The 14,511-nt window shown below is 37.2% G+C and overlaps 2 protein-coding genes across 2 annotated transcripts; one reads left to right on the plus strand and one right to left on the minus strand.

The window, feature by feature from the left end:
- The first annotated feature begins 257 nt into the window (after positions 1-257).
- Positions 258-6,504, plus strand: LOC111000909 (protein toll). Its single transcript, XM_022270513.2, has 4 exons — positions 258-933; positions 1,885-3,122; positions 3,376-4,206; positions 4,693-6,504. The coding sequence occupies exons 1-4, from the start codon at positions 711-713 to the stop codon at positions 5,236-5,238; spliced, it is 2,838 nt and encodes a 945-aa protein (XP_022126205.2). The 5' UTR covers positions 258-710; the 3' UTR covers positions 5,239-6,504.
- An 895-nt stretch (positions 6,505-7,399) lies between these two features.
- LOC111000910 (TBC1 domain family member 16) lies at positions 7,400-14,362 on the minus strand. Its single transcript, XM_022270514.2, has 7 exons — positions 13,298-14,362; positions 12,475-12,671; positions 11,846-12,347; positions 11,104-11,248; positions 10,406-10,512; positions 9,515-9,696; positions 7,400-9,183 (listed from the first exon to the last, which is right to left on the minus strand). Exons 1-7 carry the CDS (start codon positions 14,143-14,145, stop codon positions 8,990-8,992), a joined length of 2,175 nt encoding a protein of 724 aa, XP_022126206.2. The 5' UTR covers positions 14,146-14,362; the 3' UTR covers positions 7,400-8,989.
- Positions 14,363-14,511: the final 149 nt, after the last annotated feature.

The following is a 14,511-nucleotide window of genomic DNA, read 5'->3' on the forward strand; positions in this document are numbered from 1 at the left end:
TTCACTTGTTGAAATGGAATAATCGGCCCATTGTTACGTTTCTCCTCTTCACAAAAACGTTTTACAGCTAGAATAATTTCTCTAGCTGCACTCCGCACTACTTTTGGCATGTTTCGTAATGATTTTTACACTTTAAAACACAAATTATTAGCACCGACACACGTGAGGCTACCAAGCTGTTAGAACTGTCAACACAACTGTCAAAATTAGTACCTTTTTCTGCCACACGCCAACTTACACATGACAACCTATATGCTACATGCTAACTGTTGACAAATTGACAATTAATAAATAACAATGTTTTGTTCAACTTCTTGGTGTCGCTTCTGGATTAGAAACTAATAACAAACCTATTCAAAATATTTGAAATGGTCGTAAATGTTAATTTAAACCTCGTTCAAGTTTCTTGCAATATAGTGTAAATTAATAATGTGAATTGTGAAGTGATTTTATGGGATTCAGGGAATTCGAGGAATTTATCACATCAAACAGGATAATTACATATTATACAGTATTTTATGCTGAATATTTACCTCAACACCCATATGTAGGACTCATTAGTGGTTTACCCATAGCGATTATAATTAATGTGGTTATTTATTTATCTGGTATGTAACTTGATTGGGACTTTCCATCCAAAATGTATAATTGTGAATGAGTTATGAGTGCGAACTTTTTTTTGTTGCCTTAAATTCATTACATAAATTCATATGACTTCGAGTTTATTTGTGGGGTTTGACAAGCAGATATGCAATTTCAAAATGCCAAGGGTGGCAGTATGGTGGTGTTTAATGTTGTATGGTTGGATTGGAGGAGCTACCAGTCTTGAATTGAAAGAGGAAGATCCAGTGTTACGCTGTCCTCCAAATGTTAATGCTTCTCAGTGTGTGTATCGAGGGCACCGAGCTGATGAGTTTTTGTTTAGTCTGCAAGGTGAGCTTCTAGTAACTAGTTCATAATTAAAACTAATTTAGCAGGTAAGATTCAAAGCACCTATAAAGAAATAGAGAAGCCTTTATCTGTTGCCACTCTATTTTGATTATGAAATCTACTGTTATTGGTGTCACTAACTTTTGTTTTTGTCTATTAAATGTTAAGTAAAGACTAACAAATAAAAATTGAATTTTGGTAAGCTACCCTATGACATGGGCTATTTCAAGCAAACCTCATTGGTACATGATTCTCCCATCTCTTCATCAAAAACAGGCCTGGCCTTATTATATATTGGAAACAGATATGCATTTTTAAAATAAATTATATTTTAAAGTAGTTTATAATAGTCTAAGATCTGGGATTAGAAAAATATACCCTCATCTGTTATTTAGATAAAACAATTTTTTATAAGCTGATTTCAATATCATGAACTTATAAAAACCATCATAAGCCTGCTGCAATTAATAGTAATTAATTAATTAACAACTTATTTATTTTTAATTTTTACTTTCTCATGTTAGTTACATGTAGTAAGTAGAACAGCTTACTGCAAAAAGTGTCGGTACAACTTTTCGTGAGTTTTTTTTCTGTCTAGCCCCCTTTCGCATTGCGCAATAAGGAAGTTCGTTTTAGTTAAAGTACTATAAGGTTCTAGTTGTTTATTCTCCAAACGACAAAAGTTAAAAGGCATGCCTCGTACAAAGTTATCCTAAGAAATAGTGATGCGTTATGAAGAATAACTTTATTCGTAATAAATTATTTTAATTAATAAATTAAAACTCTTGTTATATCTGTAACTATTATTCAATGACAAATATAATTATGCCATAAAAACTAGCTCCCCCTATTCATAAACCTGTGATTTAAATCTTTCACTGCTTTATGGGAAAATAAAATATTTTTTTTGTTTGTGTTTTTAAATAATACCATTCAAATAAAACAATGTTTCAGGCAAAGACGTAACGGTGAACTATGGTGCAAAGCATTTAAAATTATCATGCCCTGAAGGAATAAACTTGGAAGATGGTATACTGCCAGCGTTTGCACACCCAACCGCTGTGTCCATCCTCACGCTCAAGGGCTGCTCTCTACCTGCTGCGTTGGCGCCCGCCCTAGCCGCATTCAATCTTTCTCTCCCTGCGCTTACTGATCTAACTCTTCGTAGTCTGCCGGCATTGCCACCCATGACAGTGTCGCTTTGCAGCAGCCTGAACCTAACCTCATTACAACTAGGCGCGGACCGCGGAAGGCCGACCCTCATTGCTGATACGCTACAAGACTGTACCGGCCTCGTCACTCTTCGCCTCATGGGAGTTGCCATCGAGGTTGCTGCGCTCAGCTTGCTCCCCGTCTCCTTACAACAGCTAGCCTTGCGCCGTGGCGGCCTCAAAGAGTTGCCACCCACCGCGTTGCAACGCCTCACCAAACTGGAAAGACTCGAGATCCAGAGTGATAGACTGCTAACAGCCCCTCTCGCTGCGGCGGCCAATCTTCGTGCCGTTGTAATTCACGCGCCACTGGGCATTCTCAGCGTGGCCGCGAAACTCGAAAATGTGACGCTGAGCGGTGGCGCCGCCGCTGTAGTCCCCAAGGGAATATGTAATGTGCGGTCATTGCGACTGCAGGGCGCCCCAGAAAATGCCACAGCGGAGTGGCTACGAAACTGCGGCCAATTGAAGGCACTAATGTGGTTCTGCTCTGCACGTGGGACCGCCGGTCGGATTCCGTTACCGCCCGCTGCATCTCTCGAGGATCTGCAGGTTCAGGGTTGTCGGTTAGACTCAGTGAACGAGGCGTGGCTTCGCGGAGCCCCAGCGCTGAGCAGATTAAAATTGATGAATAATGCAGCGACGGTGCTGCCTCGGGAATTATTAGTATGGAATATGGCGCTACGCTCGCTATCGCTTCGGTCCACTGAATTGAATCGCGAGTCGGTGCGGGCATTGGCGACAGCTGAGCTCCTGCAACTACGTGAGCTAGATCTAAGTGACAATCCTATGCTGGGTGACCTTTGCGGTGGTGCGTCCAATGTCGAAGTAAACGGTGTATCCGCCCTGGCGAGACTGCGCGCGTTGCGTATCTTAAGATTACGAGGTACCGACGCCACTCGCCTCTGCCCTGACTGGCGCCGAGATCTGCCTGCATTGAACCTGCTTGACTTACGGGACAACAATATCTCCCGTCTTCAGGTAAATTCACCCTCTAAACAAATCACAAGTATTTTTGCAGTTTGGTAAACCATATTTATATTATCTTCCTATTTTGTTGCCTCTCTATTACTAGAGACTAGCTGTCAGTCTGGTGAAGGGTCTTGTCCAGATACAGCAACTCCTCTGCAGTCGCCTTCCAATCCCTAACGTTACCATATTTTTTTCCTACTACCAACAGACATAATTTAATATTAAAAAAATTACAAATTAATCAACAATTAATGTATGACAGGACGAAGATTTACAGTGGTCGCAAGCAATCGTGACGGTCAAGTTTTGTGGCAATCCACTAGAAACTGTAAGCTATTCTAGAGAGCAATACCGGGCCGTGCTCGTCGAACCGCCGTTGGGCGTCAACCTACAGCTATGCAACGACGACATCTCCGAGCCACCTCTACGCTGCGACTGTGACGTTTATTGGTTCGCGCGCGCCCTCCGTGATCGACCCGACCACGCACCTCCAGCTCTCGCCGCCTTACGTTGCCCCGGAGGCGCTTTATTGCGGGACATGCCGCTGGAAGATCTCACATGTCCAGTGCCCGCGCCGCCGTGTCCTCGTGCATGTCGTTGCGCTGCAACGGGCGAAGCTGTTTCTGTCAGCTGTAGCCGCGCCGAGCTTGAAGCTGTGCCATCCTTACCGTCCGAATTGCCCGTGCGGACTCTGGATCTAGCGCACAACGCTTTGACGCGACTCGGTGCCGCTTTACCCGCCAACCTGACTCTGCTGGACGTCTCACATAACCGACTGCAGTTAGTGGATTTGGAAGAGGTGGAGGCAGCGTTAAACGCGTCGCGACGATTGCGTATTGCCGGCAATCCATTGCGCTGCGAGTGCGCGGCACGGGAAGCACTGGCTGCGCTGATTGCGGCGTCTGGGCGAATAGAGGATTGGTCACAAGTGCGCTGCTCAGACGGCGGCTTAGTAGCCGCATTGCATCCGGAAGCGTTATGTGCGCGACCGGCGTTGACGGCAGCGTTGGTGACTTTACTTACGGCGACAGCACTCGCGGTGATGTCTCTCGCCGTGTTCCTTACTAGTCGGCGAGCCAGGAAACGAATTAAGGTACTGTCTAAAATCATCTAAATGTTGGCTCCCGATCGTATAATTTCTTTAGGTCACAAACTATTTACTATGTAACAAGCCATAACTTGGTAATGCAAAAGATGTTATGTGGTCAGAATAGAATTAAGGCCAAAATAGATTTAATTAAAAAACATACATCAGATAATATTTAATTTTAGAGTCTCATTTAATTAATTACATATTATCAAGTTTTAAAACTATTTAATATGGCTTTGATTAGCGGGCAATATCAGGTAGGCACGCGGCATTTGCCGATTTTAGTTAATATAAAAAAAATTAAAACAACTAACTGTCCTTTGAAATCCACATTAGATTAAAGGTGATCCATATAATAAATAAAGAATGTAAAGTTAATGTAAATAATAAATAGTACGAACCATTCGTACTATTTATTATTTCTATTTACATACTATTGGACTTGTTTTATAGCTAACGCATTTTTTATTTGATCATTTCTTTCCCCAGTGGTTCCTATGGTGGCGTTGGCGTGGCGCTGAATTCGAATCGGAAGAAATTGATGCAAAAGAGGCACGGTATGAAGCGTTCGTATCGTTCGCAACAAGTGAAGCAGGTCGCGCTGCAAAACTGGCTGCGCGACTGGAATCGCAGGGGCGTCGCTTATGCCTTCACCATCGCGACTGGGCGCCCGGTGAACTGATAACAGAGCAGATCGCGCGTTCTGTTCGCGATTCCCGCCGAACAATTGTGCTGCTGTCTGATGCATTTCTAGCATCGGCGTGGGCGCGTGCCGAATTTCGCGCCGCGTGGGCGTTAACGCAACGCGAGCGCACGCCGCGTCTGCTGCTCGTGCTGTTGCCTGAATTGACGGTGCCGCGTTCGACGCTAGCGGCAGCGTTGCCCGCAGACCTATCCGTTGCCGTGGCAACGTGCACCTATCTGGAGTGGGATGAACCGCGGTTTTGGGAACGCCTCGAACGTGCGGTTCCTTTACCGCTCGTTTCTGTGGCAACACCTGATGAGAACGCATCCAATGACTCTCAACGCTATTAGATCTATCCAATACAAGTATTTCTAAGACTGTTTTTGGTATAGGTTTTTAAATGTTTTCATTTTGAGATTATGATATAAACTGGTGATACGGTAGATGGGTTAGTAAGTAGTGAATATTGATAAACTCGAATTATCTACGTTATAAACGAATTGTGTGTGTCCCAGGGAACACATTCGCAAAGCCTTATTACGACTACATACATGTATTTAGTTATATTTTATCTATTTGTACTAAAAACATAAAAACAAACTTTAAATCGTCATAGGAAAAAATTGCTTTCTTTTGATATATTTGTATATGTAATGTTCTTAGTATCCTTATCATGATATAATTATACTCTTTAATTTTACCTGAATAAATAGATTTCGGTAGAAGAAATAGAATCTCTGTGAGCCGATCTTAAAAGATTAGCATTTAAATTGGAGACTGAAACATCTCAATACAGACTATAAATATTTTTTTATTATATTTTAATACTGTTAACATTTATCGTATAAACATTAAGTTTGGGTTGCCATATCTAATAGTATATTTGGTGTTAAGATTTTGATTCAGTAATTAATTTAATCTTGAATGGCGCAGTACACATTAAAATTGTTATTACTACAGCCAAAATATGTTATAACGACATCGAAGAGACTATTTGGTCGTAACAGCCTTTGGTGTTGTTATTAATAACCTAATACAATAGAATTCAGCCGGGACCTTTGATTTTGGTTAATTTAACCGGTATGTTGTTTTAAACGATGTCGTCGATTTTGTGTAACGGTTTTGACTGAATATTTAAATGATTTATTAGAGAAATAATATTTGTATTCGATTTGTATTATACATGATGTAAGTATTTTAAAATTAAAATTGTTATTTTGATAATTTGCTGCATACAATTGCAATTCTCTAAGGAATCTGACAAAAATTCGTTTACCTAAAGACGCGTAGCGTGAATACTACAGCTTCAATGCCGATTCTTACTGGGTGTCAAAAAAACCGGGGCAGGTTTTTCGAAATTCAGCCTAAACATAGAGTATTCTATTCGAAAACGTCAAATCAGGATTGAAAGCTTTCAAACTATTTTTATATAAATATTTAATTTTTTATGTGACTTGAGATTTTGGAATATATACCATATTGTTATGTTATTTTGTTGTATTATCACATTTTAAATTATTATTGTTTGTTATATAACAAACGCCGCCTATTGATTTTTATACAGTAAACGCCAAAGCATACAATGGCCATTACAATCGAAAATAAAATAAAATTAATAATGAAGTTTTATTTTTTCAAACTGGTCACTTAAAACTCGAATTAGACGTTTAAAAGAGATGTTTTAAAGTTTGAAGACAATATTGGGACCTGTTTAGATCAACTTGGGTATATTGAAATACCAATATCTCCCCAATACCACATTTACATTCAGCCGTAGTGAGCAGGACGAGTGTGTAAACGCGATACTTACGACGAAGTCTTGTCCACTTCAAAATAAAATATGTACGTTAATTTTCGAACATAAGATCATGAAGGTATCACTTATTCCACGTCATTAAATTTCAATCTGTAGGCATCCCTACTCATCGGCAAAGAAGATAGAGTGTGTAGGCAGAGAAAAACAGCCGGCGTAATAAACTCTCGGTACTCTTTCCCCGCTCACTACGGCTGAATGTAAATGCGGCATAACAATATTCCGACATAATGACAACTAAGGACAAACTAATTACGATACGAGTCATTTTGAGTATCCGTAGTGCTGACGTCACGTCGCTAACATGAACTATGAAGTGCCTGAGTCGGTATAACTTTCTATAGCGACAGCGATCCCGCTGTTTTTGTATGCAATTTTGATTCAGATTTTCCAAATCTTATCACAAACTTGGGATGGCGCGTTACAAAATTCATAAATTGAAGTTGGGATTGCTAGTAAGTGTACCAGAGTTTGAAGACTCGACATCAGAATCGCTTTTAGAAATTTCATACCTAATCTTATTTGTCATAAAAAGTAAATGTCTTATTTCAACTGCTTTTCAAACCGAATGAATTCTGAAGGATCTCCAAATTAAACGATTTGTATCTATTATCAAAGACAAATTAAAAACTCTGAGATAACGCAAGCGACTACCGCGTCGGTTTATGTAATTGCATATAATTTCTAAACGTCGTAGGAAAATAAAACAATCAAAACATGCCACAGTTATATAATATTTATATCATTGGATATGATTTTCACGCTTCCATATGAAATAAACTATTTGCACAATTAAAGCAGACCATTGTGTTATCACAGAAAACAAAGTTGATATCAAAGCTGCTATAATGTCTAAATACAAACTCTATACAATCTGTCTATCGAAAGAAGTTCCATGGACAACGCTTAACAAAATAATATTTATTTTTATTCAATTGGGCAATCTATAGAGCTTCTTTCAATAGACTAACAGCCAAACAGTGATCGATAAAAAAAATATTTCATACTGTGGTACTGCTTAATATATCTATTACCTACAATTGAACTGTTTCAATTCCCATAATTTAACATCGATAGAATTGCTATAGTTGCAAATATAGCGCCTATTTGCTTGACAGTGAAATAAATATTATTCTTCGTATTCGCTATGCACTCTATGACTTGAAACGGAATGTACATTTGGTGGTAATACGGATACGCAAACATTATGGCATACATTAAATAACATCGTCTTCTACATGTTATTTGACGTTTTGTCGCTGCTAAAATACGAGAATCCAACTCGCGACAGTTATTTTTCTTTAATTCTAGACAGGTACCTTGTTACGTAAACTTCGTAACGCGCAATTTTTCATATAATTTTACCAATTTAACGTTATAAAATGTAATAAATACTATAAATGTGAATACACCCTACGATTATGACTAGAACACAATGTTTGACTTGTGTGATATGATTATATATGAATTAAAATTCGCGCCAATTCCTTATAAGCAGGTATGGCTATGGACTACAATAAAATGTTGCCATAAATAAAACTTTTGACTTTCGTTCTCAGCCATTGTTTTACTCAAAAAATACATAATCATTGTAGATCAATACACTGATTGTATTATCATCAAACTAATTTGTTAAACAGTTAATAATAAATTAAAAAAATTGACTTTTAGTTTTGGCTGCCAGAAAAGGTTTTACATATTTATGTTATATTTTTGATACAATTTAGTTTTATTACATATGTACTGTAATTTACCTACAAAATTATAATATTCAAATTTGTTTTACAAACTGTAGGAAAATATGGTTAGAAAATTATTATTCTATACATTATTAAATTGACATTAATTAGGTTTTTAGTGCGTGTTTGCCTTTATTGATGGTGGTTTACCGAATGTTCTAATTAATTAGTGTTTGTGAAGGAAGGACGAGAAAAAAACCTCAGCGGCAGAAAGCGTTTCAGGATATGACGTCATAGCAGTAATTTGTACCCGAAGATTGGTATTGCTACTTGTTAATACTTAGCGGATAAAGTACTGTTGAGTCAAAATATGGGAAACATGAGCTCTATATCATGTTTCTGTAAACATTTAATAATACTGATAAAATTTTGTACTAGATCTTGAAAACAATACCTATATGTATATTTTACAGTAGACCGGGCTAAATATAACCCAAGTAAAACATTAATTAATTTAAATATTAACATCCCAAAACTGCTAGATAATTTTACTCGTGGTTAATCAACAATATAGCATTTCGATAAATCTATTACAAATATTTAAAGAAACTATTGTACTGCATATTCACAGAAATCGTGTGCGCCGGTGCATTCCACGCTTGGCCGGTGTGTAGAGTCCCATATTCCTGGACCGCATCTTTGACACATTCCAGCTAAAGTACACGGAATCCGAACCAGCTGGCGGAATTGGTATAGAAGCCCGCGAGCTTTACGCAGTATTAGACGCCCATCCATGTACATTGCTGGAAGAATTATTTTTTATCTCATATAGTTAGTATGTATATAATTTAATTACGTATAGGTGCATATAATTTGAATACATTATATTTTACATATGGAAATATATTGCCTTAAGTCTGGGTCTCAGATTTACATCTGATTCGTTATCTTTAATTATCCGAAAGGCAAGATCCAGACACACGCATTTGACTTTTGGGTCTAAAGCATGCCGGTATCAATGGTTACCTTCACGGTACGAGCGAGTGTTAAATGTGTACATAGACAGTAAGTCCACTGCACTGAGTCAAACCTACGATCTTGGGAATTTAAATAATTATACAATTAGTTACTCACCTAAAGAACTAAAATGCAAGAGCATTTCGTCAGTGTTCAGATCTTGTGCGATGACGTCATCAGCGTATACTGCAACTATCGCCAGGCATAGGAACAAGTGGAAGTAGTCTGTCTGGTAGTTGGCCCAACAGGCCTCCCACATACGGAGGGCTACTGCTTCCGTGAATTCGCGTTTGAAACATCTGAAAAATGAAGAACAGACGGAAAATAATAAACGGCAAAAATTTGAGTCTTTCCTCCAATTTGATTTTCTTCCCTTTGGAGAAGAGACTTGGGCCGTGGTGTTGAAGTGCACCGATGCTGCTCTTAATTGGCGCCTGGTAGTTAGTACCAGTGACCCCAGAGCTGATGAATTCCTCGCTCGCACGCTATCGCAATACAGCGAGGAATTTCTGCCAGCATTTAAAGAATGAGTATACAGCCACATGGACAAAAAAATTTCAATGTATTTGATGTATCTAATTATATTTTAATAAATTTAATATTAATCACTAAGTTAATATTTTGTTTGTAAACTTTTCGAATTCATATCGAAAAATCTAGAATAAACAAATTTTTATGATACTTAATAACAGGTGAGCCTACTGCCCTTTTGCCATTTCCATTGTTCTATACATAAAAAAATGTAATAAACAATAAAAATTGGGAATAAGATTATTGGTATAATATTAAGCGTTTTATGTACTTAATAGATTTGTGATATGTATATTCATAAGTAATAATTCGAAAATATACTTAAGACTTGCGACGGAAACGTTTAAAAATGTTAATGAAAACTAGTAAAGTAAATTTCCATAATGAATATGTATTTTTCAATACAACGAAACTAAGTTTGATTAATATCCTTATCTTTTCGGGAAGAAATCGTAAAAACTTTTAAGATAAACTTACAATAATATCCACCGATGGCAAAACAGTAATTCCATGGCGTCAATATGTTTCTCGAGGTGTTTGTAAAAGTGTGGCACCATTATTCTGATTAGTTCCCTTAAGTAGCTCTGAAAAATACAAAACAAAACTATGAAATTCAAATATATCTGAAAGTTTATCTGAAAGTTTTAATTTAACGTATTAAAATCCGAATATTTTTCAATATCAGTAAGTATATTTAAGACAAACCGACAAAATTTGCTTTGGCGGTGTGTAAACGTACATCAAAGACTCATTAAATCTTCTAGTGTGTAAACTGTTCCTTGCGAAACAAAAATTCTTTCGGGTGCATAGAAAGATAATCAGCTCATGAAGAAATTTGATCTCTCCTTGCACAGAATCTAGTGTTGTAAAAATAATCATTTATTTATTAACTAGTTTGATTTAAAATTTTAATCAAACTGCGTTTGTAACATTTATCTGGTATAGTGGATTGTATGTAGGTACTTTCAAAATAAACGTCATTCGTATCGAGCGTTTTCGCGGTAAAACAATAATACTTGTATCTTTTTGTTTCAAATTTTTAATATTAAAAATATGCCATAATAGTATGCATTAATTATAATATTAGCAGAACTGTGTACATTTTAAAACTTCACTTGCCGTATTACCCCTTAATGGGTTATGTTACATTTTAAAAATATGAGTAAGAATATTACCAAGTTGTTGTCCATATCGTTGTCAGTTGGGGTGCAGACAAAGATGGCTCGCTGCATGAGACCTACAAAGCACCAAAAAGCCTCCGCTTCACACTTGATCTCACATAGAACAGGAGCGAGAAGATCACTCATTCCTTGAGTGTAACTGTAATACATAATAATTTAAGAATATTGTAAATATTATAATAATATTTTGTATTTATTTATTTATTTATTTTCCATTAAATTTTCCTGTCTTTACAGTTACAACTAATGCGATAGAAATCCATTATATTACCCACACCAACTAACCTACATACAAACATTAAAAAATTAAACTAAAATTCCTAAATCTTATAACTAACAATATAGCAAGCAACTCTTGTGAACTCAGCCAGCGTACAAACAAATAGGTCCACCTCAATGGAAATTTTGTTAATGATCTGTATTGCTCGCGTGAGTGGCGCTTTGCTAACCAAGTTGGAATGTGCGCGCGGTACATCCAAAAGCTTAGACGTAAGCCTCAGGTTTCTACTTGGTACCCGTAGACCCAGTCTCTCCATTATATCCGGATTATGCACCCGACCCGTAAGTATTTTAAAAGATTTTGGGCTAGAAGTAATAAAAGAATAACTTTGTATAATACTTGTTCTTTATAACTAATCTAATATTACACGTATTAACGTTAGCGTCTTCATTTTGTCGCAAAAAGGCATCTTATGACCAATTATTAAGGTCGGATTTGTTTTGGATTAATACATACCCTAAAACCGGATTGTATATTGCATAATTTAATAATATATTCTTCATTATCTCTACATTATAGTTATTATCTCCAGCGAAGAACGGATTTCCTCTATCAGTTCTCACAACATCTTTTTCTATTACACTTTGTACAGACTTCCAGAACATTGCGTGTTGCTCAGGCGTCATTTTTTCCAGACGTCTCTTTGTAATTTCATCGTACTCCCTGGCACGTATTTTAAGGATAATTTCCCTTTCGTCATATGTAGAGTTGTATGGATAACAGTGAAGAAGGAAGGGCCAAACTTCCCTCCTCAACTCTTTGTCTAACCCCCCAAAAAATATACATTTGCGAAGGAACAGGTCATCTTCGATTACTCCTTTGCTATTCATTATCTTTCCGTAATATAATTCTGGTGTTATTTTAGGAAGTTTTCCCTCTTCTGGGTGTTGTTCTGATTTTTGCACCTCTGGCCGACACACCATAAAGTGACGGTATGGTATATTCGGTTCTTCGGAGCCTAAAACAAAACTAGTCAGGAACAGGAAGGGAAAATTAACTAGACAACTGCATACAGATGTGGTCCAAGCCTCACAGGAAAGCCAAAACTTGAAGTAATGTATATCAAATAGTATAACTTGCTTTACCTGGCGTAAGTTTTATATTATGGAGCAAAGAGTGCCATCTGTGTAGTACTTGAGCGAGGTGGTCAAGTCCGCCATGATGAAAATGTAAAATTTTGTATTGAGACTCCCTTGACGCTACCACAAGTTGTCCACAGGTGCAGTTATCATCATTAAAGAATAAGCGCAAAGAACGCATTTGGCTAAGATCGACGGAGAATCTGGAAACATATTCTACTATAACTTCATTACTTGTATTTACGCTAGAAATTGTAAAAAAATATTAAAAGATTTTGTTTCGGTAAACTGTATTTTCTTTTACCCTAGTTCTTGTCTTCATGGTGCAGCAGCTCTGCAATTGACACATGTACTACTTATTATTCAACAACGCGATACATAACAATATGCGGAACATTTGAAAACTAGGGCAATTCATTATCGCCATACAAATGTTTATATTTAAACGTCCTTCTTTAATATTTTATATTTTGTTAGAATTGTTTTACTACGATTCTATAGATTAACTGTTAGCCAACGTACTTGCGATTGTATTGAATTGTTTTAATACAATAATTTATAATTAAAAAATAAGTTTAATTTTTGCTACGCTTTTTAAGTACTTGTCACGTTAAAAATAGTATTTTATTTTTCTTGTGCCAATGTTGTTGGCATAGGGTTGGCCATTATGACTTCCTGTTGAAATAATTGATTGAAACATCGAATAATAATATAAACGCAATGTTAAGGCATGTCGTGTTTTTCGCGTTAGTAAAAAGATTTCTTTTTAAGCACAGTTACTTTCATTTAAAGCCTGTATACATTTCATGTTATTTCGAAATATTCTCACCTTCGACATTTAAGAGGAGCTCTACGCTGAGGTGCTGGGGAACTGTGCACGCTATCAGGAAACACCAAGTTATGTTTCAGGGCCAAAAATTCTGGAGTACTCATCCAATTAGGGTTGCCCTCGTCACATGAACTCATCGACAATGACCTCACGAAGCCACCGGAGAGCGAGTCAGGGGTCAAGTCAACGTTCTCGATATTCGGATTAGCAATTGTTATGTTAACTGAAGTCATCGATTGCGACCGAACGTGTTTATCGCCTTCGAAAATTTGAGAATCATCTTTTACTTCGTATACATCATCTTTAATAGACTCCGCGGATTTTATAGTATGCCTTGCACTTCTTAACTCATCCTTCCTTGTATCATTTTGAGTATACCGTGTTTCATAAGATTTAATACTTTGCTTATCTGAATTTGAGTTCAAGCTCGTTGTATCCGAGGAGTCTGAGAAGGCATTATCATATTTTCTTACTTTCTCCTTTCTAGGTTTTGAAACAGGGATATCTTTTGGATGAGATGGTATGTTGATGTTACAGATCTCCTCGCTCGGGCTAGTTTCAACAGCTGACGGGCATTTCCTAAGCGTAGAATTGGGAATCCAATTTAGAAATAATGTAGGTCGTTTAGCATTGTTATGCTGATCTGTAAATACTTTGGTCGTCACTGTGAGATAGCCCGGATGGTGCACTATATCTAATTCGTGTCTAGCGATAGTCGGTGGGTGAACGCACACGTTGTTCTTGCAGAATAAAATTTCGTTGTCCACATATTCGGGTGGGTCCTCGTCGTCAAACTCCAAGCCAAGAAAATAACTTGATGCTCGTTTAATTAGTTCAGGTAGCGGCATGATGTTTACATTTCAGAAATAAATCGACTGAGTATTGCAGATTAGTGCTATCACACGCGGCGATATCATCAGAGCACTTCCTTCACTATTCAGTGGACTGCGCGCATGTAAACACCCACATAGCTGTGATAACGTATTGATCGCGAATCGTGTCTCGCTAACAACGTCACAGCAAGAACCAAGTACGAGGAGGTTAAAGGTTATTGATGTTAAACAAACGTACTTTCTATTTAACGTTATTATTATAGGAATGTTATTTTCGGTAATTTATTTGTATATTATGTAAATTAAAAAAATAATATACCTGTAAAGAAAATACTTAATTCCAATCTGAAAATAATAACACAATTTTAAATATATTCGATT

The sequence above is a fragment of the Pieris rapae genome, chromosome 17 (genome assembly GCF_905147795.1).
Source record: "Pieris rapae chromosome 17, ilPieRapa1.1, whole genome shotgun sequence".
In the NCBI taxonomy this organism is placed as follows: Eukaryota; Metazoa; Arthropoda; class Insecta; order Lepidoptera; family Pieridae; genus Pieris; species Pieris rapae.

What these genes read in the sequence shown, in the direction of transcription:
- LOC111000909 (XM_022270513.2), top strand. Translation starts at nt 711, where the DNA reads ATGACTTCGAGTTTATTTGTGGGGTTTGACAAGCAGATATGCAATTTC. An exon ending in GTTTTTGTTTAGTCTGCAAG is followed by an intron (nt 934 to 1,884) that starts GTGAGCTTCTAG and finishes ACAATGTTTCAG; the next exon opens with GCAAAGACGTAACGGTGAAC. An exon ending in GAGCCAGGAAACGAATTAAG is followed by an intron (nt 4,207 to 4,692) that starts GTACTGTCTAAA and finishes TTCTTTCCCCAG; the next exon opens with TGGTTCCTATGGTGGCGTTG.
- LOC111000910 (XM_022270514.2), bottom strand. Translation starts at nt 14,145, where the DNA reads ATGCCGCTACCTGAACTAATTAAACGAGCATCAAGTTATTTTCTTGGC. An exon ending in ACGATATGGACAACAACTTG is followed by an intron (nt 10,513 to 11,103) that starts GTAATATTCTTA and finishes TGTATTTTTCAG; the next exon opens with AGCTACTTAAGGGAACTAAT. An exon ending in TGCCATCGGTGGATATTATT is followed by an intron (nt 9,697 to 10,405) that starts GTAAGTTTATCT and finishes TTCATTTTTCAG; the next exon opens with ATGTTTCAAACGCGAATTCA.